General features: G+C 38.5%; 1 protein-coding gene across 3 annotated transcripts in view; it reads left to right on the forward strand.

Moving 5' to 3' along the window:
* Positions 1–1,115: 1,115 nt before the first annotated feature.
* CADM2 (cell adhesion molecule 2) overlaps positions 1,116–23,327 on the forward strand; it is a 1,200,411-nt gene continuing 1,178,199 nt past the window's right edge. For 2 of the 3 annotated variants that reach the window (XM_070406023.1, XM_070406024.1), the window contains exon 1: positions 1,116–1,686. In XM_070406023.1, the coding sequence (XP_070262124.1) occupies positions 1,626–1,686 (61 nt within the window). In that variant the 5' untranslated portion in view covers positions 1,116–1,625. The remainder of the gene's footprint in view (positions 1,687–23,327) is intronic. The other variant, XM_070406025.1, reaches the window with a different exon arrangement.

The following is a 23,327-nucleotide window of genomic DNA, read 5'->3' on the forward strand; positions in this document are numbered from 1 at the left end:
TTATAGGGGATTGCCTAAGATTTCCTGCTATCCTGAATTAGAAAAGCCCCACTAAACAGCTAGAGCCATCGTTTATAAAGCACTGACACATTGCACGACCCTGTATAGTTTGCATTCTCAACTAATCCCTATAACTCGGAGTTAAGAACTATTATTATCCCTGTTTATAGTTGAGGAGGCTTCAGATTTAATCGTCCAAGTAAAATTATCAAACATTATGAAGCAAGAAGAGACCGTATGGTACATGAACCAGGGTCTGCCTGATCCTAGTAACGACTGATACTGTCACCCACTAATGAGGCTTTAATGAGATTTATGCCTAGACTAAGTCTAAACTCTGGAGAACAACAACAACAACAACAATAACAACAACAAAATAATTTCTTCCACCCCTAACTTGTTCCTTCCCTCCGCACAAGTTCTTGCAGGCAGGTAAGTGTGCCAGTCCCAGTTATACTTAGCATCTCCCACGCCCTCTGCAATTTTCCCTTTTGCTGCTGGGAGCGTCAGAGAATGGTACTGCAGCTGGTGAGTGGGCAGGTGCAGCCACCATCTGCTCTAGGGAGTCCAAATGCGCAAAAGAACTTCGCACCCAGGACTTGTCCCAGGCACCACGGATTCCAGAACCTGCTGGGGACACGGCTAACCCCGCCCCCTCGTGGTGACGATTGGTTGAACCCTTCCCAAGTGCAAAGCCATGATTAATGAAGACGGCTGTCTTTTCTGCAAGTTTTAGGACGAGACATCTCTGAGGGTGTGAGACCCGCCAGGGGTGTGTGAATGGGGGCTTCAGTTCTTCCTGCCCGAAGGGTCCTTGAGAAGCCTGTTTGTTTTTCCCGGCGCTTGTCTCCACCCAGCCCTTCCTCTCACTGGTCAGGACCGGGGGGCGGGTGCGTTTCCATTGGTCAGGGGGCGGTGTCTGTCTGGCCAGGATGAGGGCGGGGCCTCCGCGGCGCTGAGCTTGCCCTTGTGTCTAGTGCGCGGTAGAGCTGCCGCTGCTGCCGCCGCCGCTGCCGCCTCAGCCGCCGCCGCCGCCGCCGCCGCCACCGCCGCCGCCGCTGCTGCAGCCGGAGCATCCGGGAGCCGCCGCCGCCGCTAGAGCTGCTTCCACTGCTACCATCTCCCCTCCCAGGACCCCGAGACACCCCGAGCGCGTGCGGCGGCTGCTGCTTGCATGCACCCCCTCTCCCTCCGCCCCTCCCTGCCGTGACCTACCCACTCCTTGCAGCCCTCGTACGCACCTTTTCCGACACCCCGGCATCCCTGCACCACCTGCTCGGGCAGCCCCGGCAGGCGCTCGGACTTGCTGTGCGCGCCCAGAGGAAGGCGAGCCCCGACCCCGTGCCTAGCAGACGGGCTGTCGCGGCTGCACCACCAGCAGGAGGAGGACGAGAGGAAACTATTTCGCCCACCGCAACCCCATTCTGCGGGTCTGCGGGTGCTTCGCCGCTGCCGCTTCTGCTGCCGCCGATCCGCGTCCGCGGGTTCGAACACCGCAGCGGCGGGGACCGTGGGTCCGGCGGGCACCGCGAGGAGGACACCGGCGGAGCCCTGCACTCCGTTGCCCCGCTCACCAGCAGATCCTTGCCCCCCGGTTCCTTCCCCGACCCTTTAGAGAAGGGACCATGATTTGGAAACGAAGCGCCGTTCTCCGCTTCTACAGTGTCTGCGGGCTCCTACTACAAGGTAATCCCCGCCCCGCCGGGGAGCATCAACTTCACGCCCATTCCCCATCATCCCCACTCCACCCCATATTTCCACTCTCCCCACTTCGGTCCCCTGGTCCCCAGAGATGCCCACCCCCTCCCCCTACTCCCCTGTGCAGCAGGGGGCAGTGGCAGTTTGCTCCAGCCCCTCGGATCTCTACCGCTGGCTCAGCCCGGCTCTCCCAGCTGTCAGCCCCTCACGCGGCACCTTTCGCCTTTTCATTCACCTGAGCTTCCTATATTTCTCACTCCATCCCCGCCACCACCACCCCCGCCCCCCCCCCCTTCCTACGCCTTTTGGCTGGCAACTTGTGCCTTTTCTGAACATTCCACCCTCTCACCACCACCCACCAGCCACTTCCCACATCACGCTCCTGACCGACCCTCTCCATCTCTTGTCATCTCTTTAACCTCCCTCCTTTCGGGTCGCCTTTCTCCTTCCCCTGCTTCCCACCATCATCATATCCTGTGTCTTTAAAAAGTGAGTGAGAGTCTGGGAGCGAGCTACCGAGACGGCGAGAGGCGAGAACAGCAGCAGCGGCAGCACCGTGTGCATTGCAATAACATCCCGGGGGTGTGGGGGGGCGGCGGGGGGATGTGTTGTGAGACTTGTCATTCACCTAGGAAGAGAGAGGGGACTGTGTTTGGGATTAAAAAAAAAAGAAGGAGAAGAACGAACGAGAGAAAGAAAGAAAAGAAAGATTTTTAAAAAGGAGAAAAAGACAGAATGAATGAATAAACGGGGGCGGGGGGAAGGGAGGGGGGAGGGCGAGAAGGGGGAAAACAATTAAATGACCCAAAGCCACTTTATCAACAAACCGACTTTTTATTATTCAGTCCATGTGGTTTTCTCTTCTTTTCTTTTTTTTTTTTTTCCCCCAGCAAAGAAATATATGCATCCTAACAGTTACTTTCTGCTCGGGGTTTTCGCTTAGATCCCGACCTCTCCATCCGCTCTCTGCCGCTTCTTTCCGTAATTAATGCTACCCTTCCACGTAAAATGTGAGAACCCCGAGGACCGCAGTGGAGGGAAACTGCACAAAACACTGTGATTATGCAAATCCCTGGGTTTGGATGCGGAGGGACTGGGGAGCTGAGGTGCACTGTCCCCCAGACGCGCTTTTCGGGGAGGGAGGGAGGGTCTGTGGGCACCGGGAGGACGATGCTGATGGGGAAATAAGCGGCGGTGTTTGGAGGAGGAGTGCACGGGGAGAGCACACTTTGGGGTGGTGGTGGAGGCGGAGGCGGCGTTCTAGGGCTCGGCGGGCAGGGGCTGTAAGGAGGAAGATTGTTGCTTTGAAGAGAGTAGTGTGGGGATTGTGGTTTGAGTGTGAGATTCGGGGAGAATGGATGTGAAAGGATGGTCGATAGGGTTTTTTTTTTTTAAAGCTAGGTGACTCTTGATTTCTCCTTCAATCTTTGCCCACCTCTAACCCCTGTCATTATTTGTGTATGTGCGGAAAGATAAGTTGATCAAATGTATGTGTCTCTGGGTAAAAGGAATGTGAAAGTAAAGCACATGTAGACCCACAGGCGTGCAAAACCCACTCGGCCTTTGGAGGATTTAAATGAGGTCAATGAACCATCTTTCAGCAAGTTCTTGGAATGCATCCTCTCTCCTGTCCTCCTCCGGGATACAGACCGGGACCGTATTTTATGTATGCATATTTATGAATATGAAAGAAGAGCTAGTGGACAGAATTTTCCCGAATTAACTAGCTGACCTTGCAGAGGTATTCTTTAGAATATTTTTGTGGCAATCTTGTGTATTTTATGTTGGATGTAAATTTCAGATATGTCATACGCCGTAATCCCCGAGAAGGCAGACAGCCCATTCTTCCTGCTTAGGCTGCCTCGTCCCATTTCCCAGAGCTCACACCCCCACCCTCGCACAAGTAACCCTGGTAGCAGGCTGACACGTTACTTGGGTTTCTAATCGGTGCTGAAACACCCTCTCAGAGACCCCACTTCACCTCTCAGTAACTTGTATTTCTCAGCTCCTGTGTGTGTGTGCCTGTGTGTGTGCCTGTGTGTGCGCGCGCGCGAGTGTGTGTGTGTGTGTGTGTGTGTGTGTTCACGCGCGCTCCCGCGCTCGCGCCACGCCGGGTAGAGGAGTGTTATGTGGGGAAATCAGTTAATTTGGTGATTGTGATGAAAATTCGACACCGCTGGATATGTTTTCCTCGCCTATCTGTGTGAGCTGGCCTCAGCACGTCATTGCACACACTGCTGGGCTGGGGCTCGAAGATTATTTATTATAGAGCGTGTGGGCAATGGACTGCACTTGGGGGTCGTCTCCTCTCTGCCTTCAACATTTCCCTGCGAATTGTCTATTCAGTGCACTGCGAAATAACTGTCTGCTGGTGCCCCTCTCGCTCTCAGCCCGAGGAGGATTTACTTTCTCTACCCGGAAGATTCCATCAGCTGCATTCTCTTTCTCTCTTTTTTTTAAGGGCATGGGTGTCTTTTATTAAGTATGTAAAGCACTGATTAAGACAGTGTCGCTTTCACAGCCAACTGGGGGTGGGGTGGAAGGCGTGTGGGTATGCCAGGGAAAATGCACCACTGCAACCAGCAGCAGCACCAGCAGCAGGTCCAAATAAATAAATAAGTGTCCGATACAGCAACCAGGGAGAGAGCACCGGCCCAATGCTATCTGTGTACTTGTGAGCATCTTAGATCAGGCCATATTAATACACCAAAAGAGAGAGAGGATTTAAAGAAGAAGAAAAAAAAAACACCTAGAAGGGGGAGGGGGTGCAAAGCACCACTGGATTGTCTTCTCATGTTTATGGCTGCCTCCCATTTATCAAACACTGCTCCACAGGCACATCACACTTTGTTGATACTGTCAGTTCTTGCTCAAACAAATTGCTCATGCCTTCCTTGTCTTAGTCTTGTCTGAAAACATTGCTTCGGGGCCCAGGCTTATGTTTCTCCCACCACCCGACTGTTTTATTAGGACTTGGTGAGGTTGTAAAGGGAAAGCTTATTTCCAGGACACAGATGAAATACTTAGCAGGTCTGTCTTTTCTGTGTGCAGGGAAGGCAGGGTGGTAGGGGCAATAGTGAGCAACTGCCTTTGGCTAGGGGGAGTCTGCTCTGCCTGCTAGCAGTTATGACTAGGCAAATACTATGGGCAGTCTACAGCTTCTTGTTTTTAGTTTTGTCAGCACTATCATGGTATCCGGTTACTTCAGTTAATACCAATCAATTTATTTATCCTTTGTGTTATTATCCACTTTCTTGCAATATGCTTTATTTTATAGAAGAGGACCCGTTTGGACATATCATCTCTGTGTTTTCACTGTTTTATACATCACCATTTTTTCCCGTTTTCTGAGAAGCAAAATCAATCTTCTGACTTGTTAATGTGTAGAATGACAAGCCAATGGTGAGAATCAAGTCAATGATATCATGCATGAAAAAAAGAAATAAAAAGAAAAAGCTTAAATCGTTTAAGTCTAAAACACCTATCAATTCATCCCCAATAGATCTTTATGAGATAAATGGTTAGCAAATAAACATGTTTCTGATTAAAGTGTAACTTGGGATTAGACTACTTAGAAAAAATTTGATTTGGTGTTAAGCTATATTTTCTTTTTCCTCCATCATAGACAGAGGAAAAATCCGAGGTAAGAGCAAGGGATCCTTTAGAGAAATGAATTTCTTTAGAATGAGGAGTGAAAAGCTTGCCACCTGTAACTAAGACCTCTCTTGGCTGCAGAGTAGATCCAGTTCAATAGCTAACCCTTGCAGAAGCTATATCCCTTGCCATGCCTGAGGAGGCACTGCAAAGATGGAGACTGTCTTGTTTAACCAGGAACTGTCCTAGAAAGGGTGGGAAAGAGACAAGTGCAAAATATAACCAGAAAATAGACCCAAATTTTGTTGAGAACTTTATTTCCTTTTTAGAGTTTATCTTATGCAAAAACACATCCAACACAAATACTAGGACTTTTGTTTTTTTTAGTTAATTTTTTGTTTATTTGTATGTTTTCTTTTGCCCTGGAACATTCTGGTAAATGGTATATTATATTCAGAAAGAAAGATCTTCAAATTAAAGGTCAACTGGACATACATATTGTTTGCCCAAGTATGTGTATGTGTCATTAACTTCATATATATATATATATATATATATATATATATAATTTTTTATTGTTGAAAGTATTACAGATGCCCTTTCTTTCCTCCTTTGATCCCCTCCATCCCTTTCCTGCCCTCTCCCAGGCCTTTCCAGTACTATTGTTTGCCCATGGGCTATGTATATATGCATATAAGTCCTTAGGTTAATCTCTTCCCACCACTCCCACCCTTTCCCTCTCAAATACATGGGGAGTAGTATGCTAAATGAAATAAGTCTGACAAGTATCACATGATCTCACTTATATGTGGAATCTAATGAACAAAATAAACTGAACAAAACAGATCCAGAAACATTGAAACATGCATCTTTCTCTTACATTTTTATAAAACACATTATAATATAAAATGCACTATGTACATTAAATAAAATAGATGACTTAATACTTCCTAAAATCATGTTTCTCCTACTATTTTACCTCTCTATGTAATAACCTTAGTCTTGTCAAGCTTTAATACTGAATGCAGCTCCTGGGAATAGCTCTCTCCACCCTTTTTTGATTAATAGCTGTGACTTTGAAAAGTAGAGTCTGTATATGACTATAACTTAAGAAAACATCAGACACTTAGTAATTAAGAAAATCTCCCTGCAAATATGAGGGGTCTCTGGACTAACTTTGCATTAAGATATGGCAGCTTACTTTATTGTCTTCTCCCCATTTGTACAACTATTAGAACTCAGGGAAATTAATATGACAAGGGTAAGCATCAACTGAGATGGCCTCTTCCTGCCTTCTCAACTAGAAGTAAGGTACTTGAATACTATTTGCCCCACATTTGCATACTGAAATGTCATTTTTCTTAAAGAAAAAATTACTTAAATCACTTCAAGAGCAAATGGAAGTGCAAAAATGTTGGAAGACATCCTAAGCATGCATTTTAAAGTGGCCTAAAATCAATATCAAACTATATCCATTTTATTTTTAAAATAAGCAGTCTATGGGGTATTATATGATTGAGACAAGTAAGATTTATTTATTAGGAGGACTTTGGGTACATTAATACTATAACATAGGCCTGGCATATTGATGTTTTATTTGATCGTGCTAACATGCATTCTATGAGATTTATTGAGGAAGAATTCTCCTTTTGATACACATTGTAAACCTCCTGGGTAAAATTGTCCATTGCATAGCAGCTGGCTGAACAGGCTGAGGGGACAGTGAGAAAGGAAATCACAAACCAAGGAAGCAGAATTCTCAAGCTGACGTCAGAAACCCTTTGTATGATTGGAAGATGCTGGATTGTTCACCCTCTAAAATGGCTCTAGTGCCCAGATGATTGTTAACTTGAGCTTCTTGAGGACAAGCCCCGAGGCTTACCTGTTCAGTCTTCGTCTTCTATATTTAGTAGATGAATAATAAATAGTGCTTAGTTGAAAATAGGTATGTCCTAATTAATTATGATGGAGTTAAATCATCCCTTCTCTTCATAATATATCAGCACTCATACTTTGTTAAGGAATGTACTTGAGTTAATTTTAACATTTTATAAGCTATATTAATTTAGGAAGCAGTTTGCCTATGGAAAAGTAACATAGCAATAGCTCTTGACATAAATTTATAAGTGAATGCAGTCTGACCAGTTTTTAACATCTAGTTTCCAGACACATTTTTTTTCTTTACAAATTCCCAATATTTTGCATTAGATTAGATTGCAAACTCTTTCCATGAAAACAAAAATTTTTTTGAAGGAGGGCATGATTTAAATTTACTGATTTAACCAAAAACATTTAAAAGGACAAGTTCATTGCCACCATTTTATTTGAAAATGTCAAGCATTTTTGGAGTGCAGTTTTGTAGTACCAAAAAAAAAGGCATCTTCCGCACATTCCTTGTGTAAGGAGGTGGGTGAGGATTAACCTAGAGCAGTGGCAGCTGAAGCCCCCTGCTGTGTGATGATGCAAATGGCATCTCGGCCTAATGTGCTCTGCAGCGCGCACACACAGGAAAGCAGTCCTGGGGCAGGAGTGAAATGGGGGCTCTTTCACAGCCTGTAGTGGACTCGAACCGACCTTCAGCTTTTATAACCAGAAATGATCCAGAAAGTATTTCTAATCACGTGAGCTCATGACCAAGTAAATGAGAGAACACCTATTTTGTTTAGAGATTAATGTAATAAATAAATCCTAATACAATTATCATTTTCATCAAATGCATGGTGAAATGAATACTTTTTGTGACAACTATCAGGAACCTGGGTCAGTTTAATGAAGATAAATAGCGAAGTTAAAATAGGATTTCTATGCAGTTGTTTCCATGTGGTGGGTCTAATCTATGTTGGGCTAGGAAAGGAATCATGCCCTTGGCTTTTTTTTTTCTTACTGGAGCATTTCCTGTATTATGAGAATACAATAGTTTTAAAACAAATAGGGATTAAGTATTCAGTATATGTTCATATAGTTTATTTAGGGTTATGACATGGAATTTGTGTTAATGTCTAATTAGTAGAGAATATTCCCACTGTGAACAATATTATTTATCACAAAGGCAAAAGCATAAAATAGGTTCCTTAGTAAAAGTAAGAGTAGTGGACCAGTTTTTATGGGTAGCCTATCATGGAAGCCTATCAGATAGCAGTAACTAATGCAGCTTTATTTATTTTGATTCCATTTGCTACAGAACAAATAATTGAACATTTTATGCATGTAATTTTTATTCAAGAAATGAGACCAGTTGATTCTGTAAATGTGTTCAGTGGGTTTCTTTAAACAGGTATGAAATTATTTTCATCTTAAAAGTATGTAGCATATTTAAAATTTAGGAAAGTAAATATTCTGCTAAATTAGGTATCAGTTAAATATTAATGCCAAAATCAGAGATGTAATTATTGAAAAAGGAAATATTCCTCAATCATTTATCTCTATATGCACATATATACAAGTTTAAACTGTACAGTTATTTTTAGGGCTGAAGGATAGCTTTATAATTTTATCAGTAATCAGAGTTTGGGGCTCCCAGGAATAAAGTGTAAGGAAAAGGCAAGAATTTGTTTGCACTCATTATTTTCTTTTACCCTGTTTATGAACGTTAACAAGTCTATTTTTAAAATAAATTTCCTTAGGTTGGAACAATGGTTAGCTTTTCTACTTAAAAACACAGAAGCCAGGTTTACAGTTTCTGAATCTGCAGTAGAGCTGAGCTTTTATTCTGGACCTTCTTTTGTGCTTATGAAACTGAGTGATGAGAACCTCTGCTACCTGAATAGACCCAGGGCTGAGGTTGCAAGGAGATCTGCCAGGGACAGGGCTGGCCATTAATTATTCACATTCTATTTTAGAGGACTTTGAAGTAAATATTAAGGCAGTCATTATTCAACTTTGGGGATAACACTTTCTGACTCAGCAAATAGTTTTTACTTGAATATTTAAATTATATTTCAGCCATTTGAATGCTGAAGGGGAAACCCCTGGTACCTAATAGTTAAACAGCTTCTGGGGGGGGGGGCTAGATATTGACGTGTCATTAGGGATTGTTTAGAAACTAAGAATAAGCATTCCTTTACTTTCAGGACTATAAAGTCTTAAAGCTGAGTGTGTTTTAAGTCGTGCAAATGATTTCACATAAGAAAACAAAAGTCCTTTTATAGGTCAAATCGACTCCCTAATAAATTTATATACGTGGCAATGGTTTATTTACAGTAACTGTACATTGTTTATCTAAAGTCATCTTTGGGAACGCAGTGAGAAAGCACCTTCCTAATGAGGCTGTGCTGCCGACTGCTAAGTGTATAGCTGCTATATTGATTTGGTATAATTTATAAAGCCAATTAATTTGTTCTTGTAAAGAAATATTTTTAGTGTCTTTGTTAAAATTGTGTGCATTTAAAAATGCAAGTGTCTTTCAAACCCTGACTGAAATATCAAAGACTAAGATTTATAGTACATAAAATCTGTTTTTATTTTCTTAATAAATGCATGCATTACACTAGCTTGTCCTATGCCCCTAGGGAAAATGTCCATCACACCTGTACCTTCAGTTCATGATCACACCTTATACATCATCCCTGCTTTTCAATCTGAAGTAGTACTTAGGTTGCAATGAGAAATGATTAGAATATTTATATTTAACATCAAATAAAATGTGTGATAAGTGTCTTATGTAATCGTCATTCCTTTACTGCCATCTACTTTATGTGCTGAAGTCTGAATAGACACTCGGCTTCCTTAACACTCTCCAGGAATAAAAAATCTCCCCCATTCCTGACCATGCTACCAACCTGAAAGACTCATTAAAAGAAATTAACAAGGAATGAAGAATAAAGAGAGGGAGTATTGCTAAAACATATATACTGAACACACAGAGTGGGTGTTTTTCCTTTCGCCCTCCAAGGCAAGTGCCCCAATGTTTTATGTAGCAAGGTTAAATCATGTGCAATGTGCTTTTACTTGTTTTTGTTATTGTTATTGCATATTGTGTGAGTTCAACCTCCTTAGTCTCATACTAAAAATGGCAAAAAGAGGAGGGAAAGAATATAAGACAGCCAGCCAAACACACACAGAAATGCCTGGCAAAGCCTACTAAATTAGCATATGCTAGGCTGACTATTTCCCTCTGTTGTTACATAATCCCTTTCTAATAGGAAATCAGTTCTCATTCTTAACCCTTTCAGGAGGTTTGGAATTCTCCCACTGTTATATTTTTATTTTGCTTCATTTATTTTCTCGTGAATTGTATAAATCATCTATTGAGGGGTTTTGATGTCAAATTCTTTTCTCTCTCTCTCTCTTCAGTCTTTCTGTATACAAATGTTCCATTCTGTGCCCAACTTCAGGATTCAAGAATCAACTTTTCTATAGCTTTCACTGAGAGGATCTAATTAGCATTTTAGGCTCTCTTTACTCATGTGCAGCTTTCTTTAGAAAATGTATTAGTTCTATGAGGTTCCCCTAAGGATTCATAATACTCTGGTTTGTTACATGTACTGTGATATTCAGTGTGCCTTAATTATGCACGTGTCCTCATTTCAAAGCCTTTTCAGGGATCATGTGGGATAGAACAGGGGTCTGGCTGTAAATTCAGTGTCATGTATTAATGTGAAGGTGGTATTCAGAGAAGGATTTTTCTGAAGGCAATTATATATCTATGACTCTAGTACAGCAAGCAGTTACTCACATTTTGCACTTACTAGTTACCCTGCCAAGGCAGAATGAAATTCACCATTGTGATACATAATACAGTATCTGTTATTTCTAAATAGTTCCTTGCACTGGGAATGAAGTACAATAATGAGTGAATATGTGTATCTCTTATCCTGAATAGGGATCGTTCCTTTCACTCTCCCAAGCAAAAAGAAGAATCAGAAATTGTTCCTAAATCAATACTCTATTCCCTAACTAGCCCATTAACACATTTTGCTATGGTGGGATCTCGAAGTTATCCTACTTATTATTTTAGGCTATAGATTTTTAGATCATATTAATTGCCTGAGATCTTCATGGGCTGCCAAATGTCAGTGTGTTGTTAAACTTGAGACATTATATTTTTGATTTGGATGCAGTTTGGACAATTGTGACCGTATAGAGACACATTGAACTCATTCTCAAGCATCCTGTGCAGAGGGAGGGAAGGAGGGAAAGAGGGGAGGAAAGGAGGAAGGGAGAGGGAGAGGAAGAGGGAGAGGGAGAGAGACAGAGAGAGAGAGAGAGAGAGAGAGAGAGAGGTATCTTTTTAAAACAGGGAATTCATTTGTGAAGGAAGAACTACAAGAATTGGCTCATTTAGTATGTCACGATTTATAAGGAAGATGCTTTCTTACATTGCATGAGATTGAGAGTGTATTTTCATTAATTGTACCTTTGGCATACTTGTATTCCTCTGTGTAGTATATCAAAAATTTGAGTTTAATTAGTAAATATAACTGTTATTCTTTCTTTTATTTATGACTGTTGTCATAAAAACATTTTATAAGTTGGTACACTAACAATTTTAACCAATTTTTATTTTATTTTATACAATTGCATTATTTTTGAAGCCATATTATTATTAGTGGTATGTTAATAGTTACTAGTATCCAGGAATGCATAGGATATTTTTATTATGATAATTTTTAACCAGAATCTGATGTATTTGTTTTAGTAGACAAAATAATGCCATCTGCCTTTTATTAATTATTTTAAGCATTTATGTCTTTTTAATTAACAAGAGAACTAAACATTATTTTGTCTATGCTATGATCTCTAAAACCCCTTTGTATATTTTTATTACAATATTTGGAAAGTTTGGTATTTACCTATCTGTCTCTTCTCCTGGATTATAAACCCCTAACATACAGGGTCTTAGTCTTCATTTTATTACAAGGGTTTAATCCAGTGTCTGATCTGTGCCTTTTCTCAATGTTTTCATTCCACTGATTGATTAGTTTTCTCCCAATCCATTTAATCTTGACACATCTCTTTAATTGGATCCAAATAATACTTAAGAATTTATGTTAGAACTGCCAAAATGCCAATACAGTATACAAGAACAGAATAAATATTTGCAATGAATTTTCATTTGTATGTAATGTACAGAGGACACAAATAGATACTAAGAAACACAAACAATTATAAATAATGACATCCATCACAAAAACATGGAATCATTGCTTTCACTTATGTTAGGCAGTTCAAATTTGCACTGAAAACATTTTTCTCACAGCTTTGGATCTCTCCAATTTCCCTGGGCCTTTCCCCCTCTCTCCTCCTCCCCCCTACTTACTAAAGATTTATATCCCAGCCTCAAAAAAAATATTCCTGATGACGACTTTGGGTAAACAAGAAGCCAAATCACCTTATTGTTCTATTTAGGGTAGCAGGTATTTCTGGATAAATGTATAAACAAAGAGGAATTACAAACTGACCTTGATCTGCCAGATTATCAGTGTGGATTGACCTGCTTTTGTTATTGCCAAGCTATAGGGTAGAGATTCTCTGAGTAGTCCCTAAAGTACAGATTCAGACTACATTCTTCTCAGTGGAACTGGGGAGTTTCATCCTTTTTTTTTTATTTAAAAGGCCTTTCAAAGAAAATCCTAAATACTGATGTGGTGTTTTTGTTTGTTTGTTTGTTTTTTAATTTTGTTTTGTGTTTTAATGCTTACTCATACTTCTGAGATTGGAGACATGTTTTCTGTGGCTGAATTTGATTAATTTCTTTTTTAATATTAAAGGACAGTGGGAGGTAGACTGGGAATATTAACTGATTTTGAAGATAATTTAAATATAGTTATTTGGATCTGAACGCCAAAGGAGAAAAGACTTTCTACAATTTGCAGTGACTCTATTTCCACAGAAAGTGTTTTACAAATGCTTTTCCTAAAAATTATCAGTGAAATGTAGCTTTTCTTAAAAGTCATTTAGATTTTCTTTCAATTAAAAAATCAATTTTCCTGTTTTGTTTTTTTTTTGTTTTTTTTTTTACTATTTCATGACTCTTGGCATTTGAAAATATATTAAATAGGCTAACTTTAAGATTTACCTGATTCCAGGTGCTGAAATTATTGTGTCATCCTTATGGTGAAATACATATTCAGTAAATAAAGTAGATTAAATGAGCTCAATTTATTAGGCATTATTGCCACTTTAAGGAGTTGATATTAAGAATTACATTCCCCCAAAGCTTCTGTTAGTAATATCATGCTTTATGTTAAAGTGTGTCAGGATGATACAACCACAGAAGATTAACCTCCTGTATAAAGTGACTGTTTAACTCTTGCTGATCAACTTTCCAGAGCCTAGTGAATAAAAGGAATGTAGCTTGGGAAGCAATTTTTGTTGATTGTTTTACTGTTTTGATGTGATGAAAAATTATTTCAATATGTTACTGAATTCTATTCATTATATTGAGGATATTCCTATAAATCTATTATTAGATATGAAATACTTTATTTTATTTATTTTTTAAAATATTATTTTATTGATATCAGAGAGGAAAGGAGAGGGAGAGAGAGATAAAAACATCAATGATCAAAGAGAATCATTGATAGGCTGCCTCCTGCATATCCCCTACTGGGGATCGAGCTTGCATCTCAGGCATGTGCCCTGACCCTGAATCCAACCATGACCTCCTGGTCCATAGGTCGATGCTCAGTCACTGAGCCATGCAAGCCAGGCAGAAATGACATATTTTAATGTTTTATGTGTAACCACATGGTATCTGAAATACTAGGAATATGAGGAAGAGTTACACCTTCATATTTTTCAATGTTTTTAGTCATAATGATTTTTCAATTTGATATAAGAAGGACCTCACCTGTTACTTTAAATGCTAAAGCATTTCAGACCAACATTCTTGTCCTTTTACCATATTAAATATGATACCCATAATATTAATCAGAAGAACATTATACTAAGTGCATTGTCTTTATAGAAAGATTTGATGTTAAGTAGCATGAAAAAAGTTATCCTATATAATAAAAGACTAATATGCAAATAGACCAAGTGGCATAACAACCTAACAATGGAACAACCGGTCCTTATGACATGCACTGACCAACAGCGGGCATGCACGGTACATGGTGGTCATCAGCAGCAGGCAGCAGAGTGCAAGATGTGGCGGGCATTGGCTGCGGTGGGATGGTGGAGCAGGTGAGCCAGGGTGCCAGACCAAGGCAGGGCACTGGTCACTATCATTAGGGCAAGCCTCTGGTGGTTACTGAAGATTCTTTGCTCCCACATGCTGCGGTCCCACCTGGTGCTTGCACCTGCTGCTGCTGCTGGCCCCAATCACTCAACGCTGTCAGCAGGTGCAAACAGCGACGGCTGGCCCTGATCGCCCCTCAGGGCTTCTCCACCTCTCCCTGCTCCTGATGGGCAATCGGGGCAGCAGCCACCTCGCACACCCACTGCCAGCGCCGGCCCCACTTGCACCTTCAGCCGGCTCCCAGCGCCAATCCCGAGGTCCCGATCGCTCGGCGCTGTCGGCAGGTACGAGCTGCGGCTGCTGGCCCCCATAGTCCCTGAGGGCTTCACCTTCCCCTGCTCCTGAGGGGTTATCAGGGCAGCAGCTGCTGCTCGCACCCACTGCTGGTGCAGGCCCCAATAGCTCTGTCCTGTCAGTGTGTGGGAGTGGCAGCAGCGGGAATGGGGCTGCTCACAGACAGGGCACCTGGGGCTGTGGCGGGGGCATGGAGGATGGGTCGAGACCCGCCCCTGTGCCCACTGCAGCCTCATGGCCCACAGTTCCTTTAAAGGTGCACGAATTCATGCACAGGGCCCCTAGTGTGTTCAATAACATTTATGAATATATTGTTAAAAGTCAAATAAAATTTACAGAGGATAATTTCATATCTCTGCTTTATTTTTTAACATAGAAGTGCTATGGGTGAGATAAGACTAATGGTGTTGTGAAACTTCAATTTGCCATATCTTTTCACTTCCATGGCATAGCTAAGATAAAGATATGGGTAGAGAAATAAGTTCATATATGTTTTAGATGTCTGGTATAGGTCATAAAGTCCGATTTCCTTTAATGTTTTGTTTTGCTTTTCCAAACTTTATTGACTGTGCAAGTTCAGACTACCAATAAAGCAGAACAGATTATTTTTGAAGGATATGATAGCAAAAATGTAATTTCGTAATGCAACAGCTATGCTTGCAGGTTGCGTATGGACAGGTTGGGAAGACTAATAATATGTATCTTTTAATGATGTTTTTAGTATTAAATTACAGTAAATTTTATCCTTTAAAATTAAGGATAGTTTCTCCTAAGACCTTTGTAACCTGGGTGTGCCAAGATGAAGAATGGACATGATTTGGTGATAAAGAGTGAGTGATAGATACTCCTGATTCTTGAGTGGAACACAAGCAGCGGCTATGCCAAACCACAGTCAGTGTGGAAGTGGTAATGAGGCTGGCCTGGTGGGTGTTCTTTATTTTGTAGTGTGAGTTCTCTATTGTGTAGAGGAAGTGATATCATTGGACTACTTCAGGCTTTGATTTGGGGAAATGTTTGCAGCAGCAAGACATAATAGTAGGAATCAAAGGACCTAAATTCTCATCTAAGCCATGCCACTATTTTAGACACTTGGGGCAAGTTACTTCTCTTGCAGCTCAGTTTCTGCACTGCAAATTCAGGGACTGGCACCACATCCATTCTTTGGTGATGTATTGTAGAAAGATCTTATGGATGATTGCAAATTGTAGAAATAGCATGTTTTTTTTTTTTTTTCACTTTCCCCCTCAGGATATTTTATTACATTAACTGTGTGCTCTTAAAATACCTTTCCTAAAATTGAATTTTTATATCTACTCATGCATTATTCAGTATTTAAAATTTTTACACATGTAAAGAAATTTTTATTTTGATACATATGTCTGTATACATTCCAGAAGCTTTCTTTTGCTGTCAACAGGTTTTATAAATTAATTTTGTAGTTATCTGAGTTGGGGGTCATGCATTTTTTTCTCATGAAATTACATCCATACATCAGCTTTGAAAACTAGTAAATTGTTGCTCCATTAGTCATTTTTATTATTAGGAAGTAGACTGAATTAAGTGTTGTAATTTTGTGTTCAATTTTGTTTTTCTGTGCATTTAATCTGTGTTTGTGTGTGTAAATTTTTACAATCATTTTATTTTTCATACTCTTTGGCTTGCATAAGCATAACTTGTTCATTCATTGATTTATTTTTCAACAAGTAAATGTTTGAAGGCAGTGTTATAAATACAAATGAACAGGATGGAAACAGTTTCTGCCCTTATAGAGTTTATAGTCTATAGTCTAGTGGCCGAGACACAGAATAGGCAAATAAAAATATGTAACTGTTTTTTCCCCCTGAAATAAGCATTCCATTTTTTTCAATAGCAACAGAATGTGGGTATATCAGTGAGGATATGAAATCATTAGTTTAACAACAATATGATAAATTCACTGGGCTTTTAAGATATTTATTTAAGGTTGGATTAAAGAGCTCTCGTTTCTCTAGTTTGTTATCCTGAAAAACATTCTCAGTATGATGCCAGTTTATTTTATTCTTTTCTTTTTATTAATACAATGTGAAAGAAGGTGACAAGTTGAACAAGAAATATTCAAGCATGCTCCATTCTAACTGATTTGTTCAAGAGGATGATTCATTTAATTTCATAAAGGCTCAGTGGGCCAGAACAGATGACCAGGTCAGCTGAGGGATGTGGGGGAGAAGAGGTCTGCGAGAAGGATCTCAGTAACAAGCAACAATATTTAGTTTTTTAGAGCTGACGTTCTGCTTGAGCAATTTTGATGTTACCAGCGACAGTCATTTAAAGAGCTGTTGATGCCTCAGGGAAAACGTTTCTAAAGTGTCCTATCTAGAAACAATGCTGCTTGTATACTGTCATATATATTAAAACTCTGGCCCTTGCTTATATTACAATACATTGTGCCTGATTAAAGCCTGTACTACTATGATATTGCTTCTTGAGAGTGGATTAAGTGTTGTTCCTGAAATCTTTTTTTCTTGCTCAGTCTGCTCTGAATATGATTGAAATATCAATTACATGGTAAACAAGGCTGGAGGAGAGATGAGAACACCATTTAGTAACTTTTAACAAAATACATTTTATATACAATTACTTAAAATGTTAGGAAATACAAAATCATATGAATGAGCTGCAAATATCCTGGATGTTTTTATATCACTTCTTTTAGTATTTAAGTTTGACTGATGACCTCACCTTGCAAATGATGCCATATTTTTAACAGATTGTATGGCAGTTTTGAATATTATTATAGTGGTATTTGTGGAGTAGGTGAAACATATTTTGTAGTAGGTAGAATAAAACATTTTTTATATATACTTTGGAAATCATAATGGTGGTGGTCTAGCAAAGTAATTTTCAACCAGTGTGCTGTGGCACACTGGTGTGTCCTGATAATTTTTAAAACATGCAATAGCTAACTATTTAGTCAGGGCCACTGACCTCTTTTCCCTTAGATTGTCAAATAAAAAATGACAACAGCCAACACAATAATGGCTGTCGGGTGTGAATGAATCAAATTTATACCTTTTTTTGGTCAGACCAGCCAAAAAATGAAATATATTTTTTTTGGTGTGCTGCAGAATTCCATTAATTAGTTTACCTGTGCCATAGAATGGGAAAAAAATGAAAATCACTGGTCTAGCATGTATAGTGACTCTATTTAAATACTTATTTATCTGGATTACATACAGCAGTACAGTGCACAGCTAGAAAAACCTCAGCTAAAACATTATCTTTAATTTTGCTCTTTTTAAAAAGAAACTTTAAAGTTAAAGCCATTCAAGTAAGTGCTCTGTTGCAAGCGATAAAGTGCAAAAACATAGCTTTCTACTGAATGATTTAGTTGAAAAATATATTCAGTTTTCCAAAGGATGACAGAGATTCATACGTATTTGGAAACTTTTGAAGAGGGAACTAGGTGGTGCTGTTCTGTCATCTTTGTGCCTTAGTGGCTTCTTTGGTCCTGTTCTGGATCCATTTAACACTTTCATACAATAGGTGCCTTAGGTAAGATCCTGTTTGGTCTCCTAGTGGCATTTCTTTTTATTAACTAAGTTTATATTGCTCTTGCATCTTTGGTTTCAGCAATATTTTTGTACAGCATAAAAAACTTTCTTCCTAAGTAAAAAGTCATGTCACTGTTTACTCATTTCTTTAACACTTAAGACACTATATTAAATTATGAAATCTTCAGATATTTATGTGTTTTTAAAACCTTTGTACTTGGCTATTTATTTGCCAAAATGTTGACAATGTAATTGAGTCAGAATTTAAAGTGGTGAATTTTGGTACATATTGAATTGATTTAGCATAAAAATGCCACAAAATATATAAGCTCAAGGAAAACACTTTTATTATTTGAAATACTAAAAATTGAATTAAACCTTTAAACAAAAGAAATGAGAAACCTTTCCCTGAAAAGATATTGTTTGCTTAACTTACTTCTCTGTAAAAAAAAAATAGTGAGCTCAATTAAGCTGCCAGTTAATCTTTTCGTGTTTCGGGACGTCCTTAAGTTAACTGTGCCTTCCAATGATCTGGTGGTATCTGATAGTTCAAGATAAAATAATTCACTTATTTCAAGGTAAATAACAACAAACAAAGTTATTTCACTGTCCGTTTATATTTGGTACACTGGTGCCTCTGAAGTATATCTTCTTGGTAAGAAATACAGCTTCTTTTAGATACATTTAGGTTTAAGAAATGCAGATAAGTAAAAACTTAAAGGGACTGGATTTTTTCAATCAACATCATCTTGTGTTATATAGGAACAATTGTAAGTTATGTGTGTTAATGATTTTAAAATACTTTTGGAGAAGAGTATCCCATATAATTTATTCTTTGATGATAGTCTAGATGTAAAATAAGGATGAAGTACTTAGATAGTTGTATTTATGCACCACAAGTTCTATCATTTTCAATGGGGACAAAAATAATTTATATTCTTTATTTTTGATATAATAGGTCTTCCTTGCTAGTATTTACATTAAAAAACATTTCTGTTTTACCTTGATAAGGAAATGAATTTTTTTTGTAGAAAACTCTTTGAATTTTCTGTTATCTCAGACATCTTTTATCTGTGGAAGACAGAATCAATATGGAATTTCTTCCATGGCATGTCATCCTAGAATTCAAAGAGATAATCTCTTGAGATGAACATCTTAATCTAGACTAATAAGCCTAAGTGAAAGTGCTGCTAGACTTCTCTGCTCATGTGAGGCCTTCTGGCTTTCTGAAAGAAAATGGAAGTTGCAAGTATTAGAATGAATGCCAGTGGTTAAACACTTGACAAGTAAGAGTTCAGAATGGAGAAACTGAATAGGAGAGCTGGGATTATTCTTTCACAAGAAATGCCTCCATTTTCTATCAAATTAAATTTTCCTAAGAAAGATTAGGTAACTCTGTTTTACTGTGCCATATCCTTAAAATGTGAAGAAAACCTGGTGATAAATATATACACATTTTGAGATTATATAAAAAGTTGGTATTTATGTTTTGGGTTTTAATTATTTGTATTACAAAAATACTTTCAAAATTTATGACAATAAAGTTTGGACTACACAAAGAAATTATAAAAGACACTTATATATTGGCTATGTCTAACTGCTCAGAAATATGTAATATGATAATGAATGCTCTAGTTTTTGAAAGTTGAAATTTTGGCAGTAATACTAATAAAAATATTCAACTTTCATGTATTAGATATTAGACTTATTTTATGGAAAGTTAAATGACAATATCATCAGGAACAAAATGTTGTAGCTAGCCTATTTAAAAAATATACCATACTTCAAGTAAAGCATATTTGGTGAAAAAATATTTGATGACTGAATATATTTCAAAATTATCTTCCAGAATACAGCAAGTCTGTAGGTTATTTTATTTTTCTTAAATGTCAAAAAAATGAAAACTTGTAGCTCTGGTAACTGCTTATTATTTTAGAAGTAAATTTAGAAGGGAAAAGACTAACATATCTCTAGCAATATGTTTTCTCCTTGGATTGAAGCTCCAGGATTAACACCAAAATAAGTGGATATGCATTTTTCATAATTTCTCGTCGTCAATAGTTATTTCTTGAAGATCTAGTATTTAAATAAAAGAGGCTTTCTTCACAGTTATTTTTTATGAAGACTAATCTCAGGCAGTGTAGCATGAGCCATCCACTGTTAGTAATCAGTGGCAGGGGACAGATTCCTTGGCAAGTCTTTTTTTTTTTTTTTTTTTCCAGGAGCTTCATTGTATCTTTCTAAATGCTCCTTTGGAAACTTCTGTAGAGGTTCCTTTTCATCTTGCCACGTTTTATCAATGATGAAAGATTTATATCTCATGGATCTAAAGGTGTTTTTCACTTTAAAAGGTTGACTAAAGAAAAAAACACAAGAATAAGTAAGGGATTTCTGGATTTCTCTTGAGATCAGAGTCAGATAGCAGAATAGGTGAAAAAAATAAGCAAAGGGAGAAAGATGGTAATTAGGAGAATAAAAGCAACAGTGTAACGGAGAGGATAGATGTAGATCTTTTTACCCTTAAGTATAGTTATCTTCATTAAACAGATAGAAAATATAATCTTCATATGAGGCTTGATATAAAATTATGGTTGATATCAACAAACCAAGTTTTGATGGACCCAGTGGATACAGACATCATACATGGTTAAAGAGACTGGAATAGAACTATGTACAGATTTTGAATGATTTTGGTGCAGCATGCCAAGAACCTAATTGTAGTGGGGCAGCACAGTAAGGAATTCTAACACTGCAAAACGTAGGTATAATTGATTTGACCCAAAAATAACTTTTTAAGTATATCTCCCCTATTTGGTTTAGTAAAGATCTAATTTGTTTTAAAACAGCTCTTGCCTACTACCCAGTCCCTAACCCTGCCTCTGGCAGGCAAAAAATAAAAAATAAAAATGAAAAAAAAAATAGTACTCTTGTCCTCTCTTCTTCCTATGCTGCCATTAATATGACAGGAAGGGATGGAATGCAATATTAGGAAGTATTTGTCTTTTGCTAGTCAGTCCCTGGAGAAACGCTCCTTATTGAGGCATTGTAATTTAAAAATTGTCAACTTTTTAAAAAAGTTTCTTATTCTGGTTACAAATGGGCAGAGGTGAAACTGGGAAAAGCAACGAAAGAGAACAGTTTTAAAAACAGCAATGGTGCCCCGGCTGGGTGGCTCAGTTGGCTGGAGAGTCGTCCTTTATACCTAAAGGTTGAGGGTTCCATTCCAGTCATCAGGACACATATTTCAGGTTTGATCCCTGGTTGGGTCAATGTTTCTCTCTCTGTCTTTTCTCTTTCTCTGTATCTCTCTTTCATCAACAGAAACATACTCTGGTGAGGGTAAAAAAAAACCATGGCTTAATCATTGACTTATTTTCCTGAGATATTGATTTCAAAACAAAACCCCCCAAAATTTACAAAAGCAGTTGCTACATTTAACTCTTGATGTGTCAGTCAGTAGTCATTTCAAAGGAAACATTGCTGGCTTGAAATTAAAATATTTAAAATTGGGGAGAAGTTGGCATTTTAAGGAGCCATCATCCTTATCCAAATGTTTAAAAATAGAAAGGATATATGCACCCCTATGTTCATAGCAGCACAATTCACCATAGCTAAGATTTGGAAACAGCCTAAGTGCCCATCAGTAGATGAGTGGATTAAAAAACTGTGGTACATCTACATGATGGAATACTATGCTGTGGTAAAAAAGGAGGAGTTCTTACCATTTGCAACAGCATGGATGGAACTGGAGAGCATTATGCTAAGTGAAATAAGCCAGTCAGAGAAAGATAAATACCACATGATCTCACTCATTTGTGGAATATAATGAACAACATAAACTGATGAATAAAAACAGATCCAGAGACAGAGAAGCATCGGACAGACCGTCAAACCTCAGAGGGAAGGTAGGGGAGGGTGGGAGTAAGGGGGAGGGATCAACCAAAGGACTTATATGCTAGCATATAGGCCTAATCAATGGGCACAGACAACAGGGGGGTGAGGGCATGAGTGGAAGGGATGGGGGGTAATGTGGGGATAAGGACACATATGTAATAACTTAATCAATAAAGAAATAAAAACATACAAATGTCTAAAAATAAAAATTTTGAAAGAGAATAAAGGCACTTGCAAAAACGTTGTCTTCTTTAACTTAAACAAAATTAGGTAGTGTAAATCAGAGAGATGTGACCAGCATTTAGAAATGAAAAAGGTATATTTATTAATGTAAACATCAAGAACTTAATTTATCCCTGGCCAGTTAGCTCAGTTGATGAGTGCGTCCCCAATATGCCAAGGTCGGGTTCATTCCCATTCAGGACACATACAAGAATCAACCAATGAATGCAAAGAGTAGAACAACAAATCTCTCTCGAAAAAAATCAATAACAAATAAAAAAAAAGAAATTAATCTAAATGTGCTAATAATGTAAAGTAGTCCCCCTAACATTATTTAAGACAGTGTCACTATCAGAAATTATCTTGTCATCTTTTTAACTTATTTATATTTTCTGCCTTTTCCCTATAGACACTAAATTGTGAGTGCAGAGTTTTTATCTTCTCCTTCTAGAATATGGTCTGGCACGCATCCCCGATGAGCTAACTGGCCAGGGCTAGATTAATTTCTTGATGTTTATACAAAATTGTTCAATACATTTTTGTGCATGAATATATATCATGCTCTTGATTTATTTTTTAAATGAAAGACCCCTGACTCCTTGAGCAACTTTCTGTAGTGAACAGAAATCAAATTAACACTGTATTTAAAATATACCTACCTATATTACTTATGATTAGTAAAGTTGTTTCAGTCCTTTTTTAGACACATCATAACCCATATTCTATTATGGATTTTTATTTGAGAATATTTTAAGTTTTGCTTATTGCATTAGGCTTGAAATAAAACACAATACTGCTATTGCTCATTGACTAAAGGAAAATAGAGCAGGATATTTACTTGCTGAAACACCATAAGAACATTTTTTATTTTTTTTTTATTTTTATTTTTAAAGTGACATTGTATTTGCATTTTA

The sequence above is a fragment of the Myotis yumanensis genome, unplaced genomic scaffold, assembly GCF_028538775.1.
Source record: "Myotis yumanensis isolate MYYU_CA2020_CCGP unplaced genomic scaffold, mMyoYum1.0.hap1 SCAF_2, whole genome shotgun sequence".
Taxonomy (NCBI): Eukaryota; Metazoa; Chordata; class Mammalia; order Chiroptera; family Vespertilionidae; genus Myotis; species Myotis yumanensis.